The 6,017-nt window shown below is 46.1% G+C and overlaps 1 protein-coding gene across 1 annotated transcript; it reads left to right on the plus strand.

Moving 5' to 3' along the window:
* Window positions 1-2,010: 2,010 nt before the first annotated feature.
* Window positions 2,011-5,552, plus strand: LOC135432730 (nardilysin). Its single transcript, XM_064688527.1, has one exon. It carries the CDS (start codon window positions 2,094-2,096, stop codon window positions 5,340-5,342), a length of 3,249 nt encoding a protein of 1,082 aa, XP_064544597.1. The 5' UTR covers window positions 2,011-2,093; the 3' UTR covers window positions 5,343-5,552.
* The last annotated feature ends 465 nt before the right edge of the window (window positions 5,553-6,017 follow it).

Consider the following 6,017-nt stretch of genomic DNA (forward strand, 5'->3'; position numbering starts at 1 on the left):
GATTATACATTTTGCTATACTTACCGATTCAGATTTCTTGATCAGCTCTAGTCGATTCTATAGCATACTTCTTCGCATGGCTCGAGACATAGGGCTCTGCCGGGAGGACTGATCCATATCAAAGTTGAAGAAGCCCTTGTGAAAGTCATTCTCGAAAGCGGCATTAGCGAACTGTGATACCTTGACTTTATCATCGAAGCGTCGTTTCTGGGTTATGGGAGGCGTCGAACTGGGCGCCGCCTCCAGGTTGTGGTTGCTGCTGCTTCTCGCGCTCCGAGAATTCATTGGAGAAACGTAACAGCGATTTGGAGCCGAGATCATCCCAGCCAACGTGAAATGGCAGCTGGACGCAGTGCCACTGGGCGCTGGCGGTGGCGAGCTTTAATTGAAGTCCCATTCATTTTTATTCGTTTAAGTTGACTGGTAAATAGAATTTGTTTGGGGTGACAACTATAGTGACCGTTGTTTTTTTTTGTCATCTGTATATAACTATAACTCATATAATCTTTGTCTACTTTTAGTATTATATAATAATATAAACAGCTGTGATATGTTGGCAATCAACGACGCTTAACTCTAATCGATACCAGAAATATCTGTTCGGCTTTTTATTGACCCAGTCTGAGTGTGCGAATAGAAATTTCTTCCTATTTGTAATAGGGTCATTTTTCAATGGCTGTTCATCCCCGCAAATCATACTTCAGTTTCTTGCTTTTATATACCGTTCCACAGCAGTTGGTATGTTTACTCTCTTAGCAGTACTACTACTACTATGACTACACACACACACAGAAGTACAATTCTGCATATTTACTTTTTCTCAGAAAATTGATCAAAATTTCGATTGCATTGGCAACTGGTATTGGTTGCTAATTGCCTGTCATCAAATTGGATTAAAATTCTATTAAGCTGTCAGCCATTGCAAATGCAATTGAAACTGTCGTCGAGTTCAGTGCACAAATGGTCAAACGGCTGCCATTTGCCCGAGGTTCGTACGACTAAAGGCTTAAGCTAATTTTGCATTTGCCATGACACTCAATTAGTGCAGCCCCAACCAAGGGAAGCGGTGCGAGGTGCCTAATCCTTTGAAGCCTTTCAATGGCAACAAACCAACAACTGCAATTTATAGATCCCATAAAGAAAGATGCGCTAATGAAAGCATTTGAAACGGAATACTGCTGAGTTCTGAAAGCGACTGTTGCACTAAAAGGCAATAATGGGTAGATAAAAGCAGAACTAAACGGCTTTAATACAATGCAGAACTAGTTAATACCATGCTAGTTTTAAATCGTTTTGTTAAATATGATAAATCAGCAGATTAATTAGGTAAACATCAAATTGAGATACTTTAGTAAAACGGAATAAATTCGACTGAACTTGATTAAGTTTAGCAAATGGCGAATTTAGTTAAGCACTGATTAAACCCCTTCTCGATGATAGCCCAGCTCAGTTATATGCCTAAATGCTTTGTTAACTAAATAACGCAATGCTTACATGTACTCGTCCTACTCTGCACTCTCTGGACAACTCTCTGTCTGGGTGTTAGCTGTAATAGAGAAAACAACAAGGAACAGCGCTTCATTACAATTTTAATTTGGCATTTTAGCTGCCGCGAGCCTGACAGAGCTTAATTAGTACAATTTGCGAGGCAGGACAAGTGTCTCCTTAGCTAAGCCTTGCTGCTAGACTGCGTTTAAGACTGGCGACAAGTCGAAATTTTGTTGATTGTTCACTGTAAATAGTTGGGCATGGCAGAAGCAGAGGCAGCGGCTGGGCAGCAAATGCAGAGCTGCAAAAGACGATTTGTTTTTTATACTTTTTTTTTTTGGTTTACAGCAAAGTTAATTGAATTTTCACGCCAAAAAGCTGCCGCCCTGCCTGTGGCTATTGTGCCTGAGTTAAAGTGGGGGTGCTGTAGAGGGCTGGTGTAGAGGTTTGTCAACTGGCTCTTAATGCTTTATTTGACATCATAATTAAGTCGGAATAATGCGCATGGAAATTGCTGTCAAGTGGCTCATAATTTATTAGGCAATGCGGCAGTTAGCTTCTTTGTGGGCTGCCAAAGGTAAAATCATATTGTTAACAGGAGTGTTATGTTGCTAAGGATGCCTTTGAAGCAACGTATTGACATACGCCACTTCTTAAAGCAACTGCAGAAGTTGAGGTCTCGGCACACAAAAAGCACTAACGTCACCCAAATGGACTTACCCGACAAGTCCGAGGGGGATCGGAAGATCTATCGTGCCTTGAACCTATCGAATGGCACGCGCGCCATGCTTATTTCGGATCCCGGCATGGGCGAATCGAATACAGCTTCGCGTACGTCGGTGGCGAAGTCGGCGTCGTCTAAAAGTGGTACCTCCGATTCATCGCTGGAGCACTACCAAGGCAAGTTGGCGGCCTGTGCGGTGTTGATGAGCGTGGGATCCTTCTACGAACCGCCTCAGTATCAGGGACTGGCGCATTTTTTGGAGCACATGATATTTATGGGCTCGGAAAAATATCCAATTGAAAATGCCTTTGATTCGTTTGTAACGAAAAGCGGGGGCTTCAGCAATGCGCACACAGAAAACGAGGACACGTGCTTCTATTTTGAAGTGGAGGAGCAGCATCTAGACAAGACACTGGACATGTTTATGCATCTGATGAAAGAGCCACTTATGTCCATCGATGCTATGGCACGTGAACGCTCCGCACTGCAGTCCGAGTTCGAGCAGACCCACATGATCGACGAGGTGCGACGCGATCAGATCCTGGCCAGCATGGCGACCGATGGATATCCACATGCCACTTTCAGCTGGGGCAATCTCAAGTCCCTTCAAGAGAACGTCGATGATGATGACCTGCATAGAACGCTACACGCGTTTCGACGCAATCATTATGGAGCCAATCGCATGACAGTTTGCCTGCAGGCGCAACTATCGCTGGACGAGCTGGAAGAGCTGCTAGTGCGCCACTGTTCGAGCATACCCAAAAGCGAGCAGTCGCCGCTGGATGTCAGCAAGTTCAACTACAAGCAGGCGTTTCGGGAGCAGTTCTTTCGCGAACTGCTGCTAGTGCAGCCTGTGGAGGATGTGTGCAAGGTGGAAATCACCTGGGTGCTGCCCGCCATGCGCCAGTTCTACAGATGCAAGCCGGACGCCTTTCTCTCGCAGCTGCTGGGTTACGAAGGTGTCGGCAGCTTATGCTCCTACTTGCGCCGCCGGCTGTGGTGCATGAGCGTCATAGCCGGCGTCGGAGGCAGCAGCTTTGAGACGAATTCGATTTACTCCCTCTTCACGATGTCCATTTACTTAACAGACGAAGGCTTCGAGCATCTGGATGAGGTGATGGCCGCCACCTTTGCTTGGATACGCATGCTTAACGAGTGCAACACGCTGCAAACCACCTACAAGGAGATGCAACAAATCGCAGCCACCAATTTCCGCTTTCAAATCGAACTACCCTCCATGGACAATGTGCAAAGCATAGTAGAGGCCCTGAGATTTCTGCCGCCCAAAGATGTGCTCACCGGCACGCAGCTATATTTTGAGTACGATGACGCGGCGATGTCGATGCTCAAGCAGCACCTAAACGAGTTTCGATTTAATATCATGATCTCTTCGCATATACCGTACGAGCATCTGATTTATGATCAGGTGGAACCTTGGTTTGGCACACACTACACAACCGTCGATATGCCCGTTAAATGGCAGGCCATGTGGTCAAAGCCCGAGCCGCATCCGGAATTAAAAATGCCTGAGCAGAATCAGTTTGTAACCACGGACTTTACCGTGCATTGGATAGAGGCGGGCAAGCCGCATGTGCCGCGTCGCCCCAAGGCTCTTATCAAAAACGATTTATGCGAGCTCTGGTTTCGACCAGATGACACCTTCCTGCTGCCAGATGGCTTCGTAAATCTATACTTAATAACGCCCATAATGCGCAGAAGCCCACAAGATTACATGTCGGCGGTGTTGTACACCTATTTGGTGGAATTCAGCATCGCCGAACAGTTATATCCGGCGCTGGTCGCAGGTCTGACCTATGGCCTGGATACGGCGGATAAGGGCTTAGTGCTGCGCGTCAGTGGCTACAATCAGAAGCTGCCATTGCTGCTGGAGATCGTCATGAATGTGATGCAATCGGTGACAATAGATCCCGCTCAGGTGGTATCCTTCAAGGAGTTAAAGAAGCGGCAGATTTTCAATGCGCTTATCACTGGCAGATCCCTCAATCTTGATCTGCGTCTTACAGTACTTGAGCACATGCGCTTCACCCTGCTGCAAAAGTACCATGCCTTGGAAACCATCACCGTGGATGACATACAAAATTTCAAGGATAACTTCTACAAGAAGATGTACGTACAGGCCCTGATCCAAGGCAACTTCACAGAGCAGCAGGCGCGCGACATCATGCAGAAGGTGCACAGCACATACCAAAGCGAAAAAGTGGAAAACTTGGTGGATCAGCACAATCGATTGGTTCAGCTGCCGCTGGGTGAGCATTTTCTGCGCGTAAAAACCCTTAATGAGGATGATCCCAATACCATTGTGAGCAACTATTATCAAATTGGACCGTGCACTCTAAAAATGGAATGCCTGATGGATCTGGTCGATCTGGTTGTGGAGGAACCGTTCTTCAATCAGCTGCGCACGAAGGAACAGCTCGGCTACAGTCTGGGCGTCTACCAGCGCATTGGCTATGGTATTCTTGCCTATATACTGAATATAAACACTCAAGAGAACAAGCACAGGGCCGAGCATGTGGAGGCGCGCTTGGAAGCATTTCGCAGCCGCATGCCGGAGCTGGTCGCTCAACTGACAGATGAGGAGTTCGATGATGTGCGCGAAACGCTCATCAATGGGAAGAAACTGGCTGATTACAGCCTGGACGATGAGGTAATGCGCAACTGGAGCGAAATAGTCAGCATGGACTATTTTTTCAATCGTACTGACATGCAAATACAAACTCTGAACAGCCTCACAAAGGAGGATGTGGTCACATTTCTTTTAGACTACGACAAGTTCCATCTACGTAAACTCTCTGTTCAGGTGATTGGCGCTTCTACCGTGACCAGGCATTCGACAACCCAATCTATTTCCGATTCCGTTGCCGCCAGGCAAAGCTCTGTGACTGGCCTGGGCAGACGACCTGGCTCGCTGGCCATGATGCTCGATGAGGTGCAGCGCAACATATCCGAGGAACAGTTGCTGTTCGAACAGATCGGCGATCGCATCAGACTAGAGTTCATTGGCGTGAGCAATGACCCCTCCCACATAACGGATATATCCGCTTTTAAGAAGGATCTGCTCGTCTATCCGTTCATCACTAGCAATCCGAAGCTCGACAACAAGTCGTAAAAGCCAGCGATATAAGTATATCTGTTTTTATGTTGTTCAAACAACTGTTTAAAAGTCGTCGCGGACGAGCCTCAGGCTCAGGCAACGTGCTGCTAATGGGAAAGAGCCAAGAATTTTTGAAATATGTATTGGTAGACCTATTAGCAATGTACAAATTAGTGTCTTACCTTTTTTGAATCTGAAAAGCCATTAAATTTGTAATACAATTAAGTGTGGGTTTCCTTAAAATGCAACGTTAGATCAAGCAGCAAATCCTTTGCCTGCGAGGGATTAAGCAACCAAATCTCAGACGTCAAGATTTAATGTTGTGACGGAACGGGGCAGGGTCTCAGGAGTCAACTTATTGCTCTAGTCAACAACTGACGCCATTTAAAATAGCCCAAATTACAGTCAGCCGTATAAGTTTAGTTAAAGCCGATGTCTGGGCGTGTGCGCATTGCCGTGGCAACTGTTGCTGGCACATATTGTGGCTGCTGTTGCTTTCATCACCAGCAGCAACGGCAACAAAAAGAACACTGATGCTGCATAAGAAGTAATGGTTAGTAATTATATATGTATAGGGTAATTTATAAGCAAAAGCATATGCTAGACTACACAATACTCTGCATTAAATAGAAATAAAAAATGTATAGCATACTTTTGCGCGCAGGTGGTGTGTTGATTGATAAATTGAAG

The sequence above is a fragment of the Drosophila montana genome, unplaced genomic scaffold (genome assembly GCF_035044405.1).
Source record: "Drosophila montana isolate Dmon_TW-CO22-7 unplaced genomic scaffold, ASM3504440v1 contig_3213_1, whole genome shotgun sequence".
NCBI classification, from domain to species: domain Eukaryota; kingdom Metazoa; phylum Arthropoda; class Insecta; order Diptera; family Drosophilidae; genus Drosophila; species Drosophila montana.

Excerpts from the sequence above, each read along its gene's own strand:
- LOC135432730 (XM_064688527.1), top strand. The coding sequence starts at position 2,094 with ATGTTGCTAAGGATGCCTTTGAAGCAACGTATTGACATACGCCACTTC.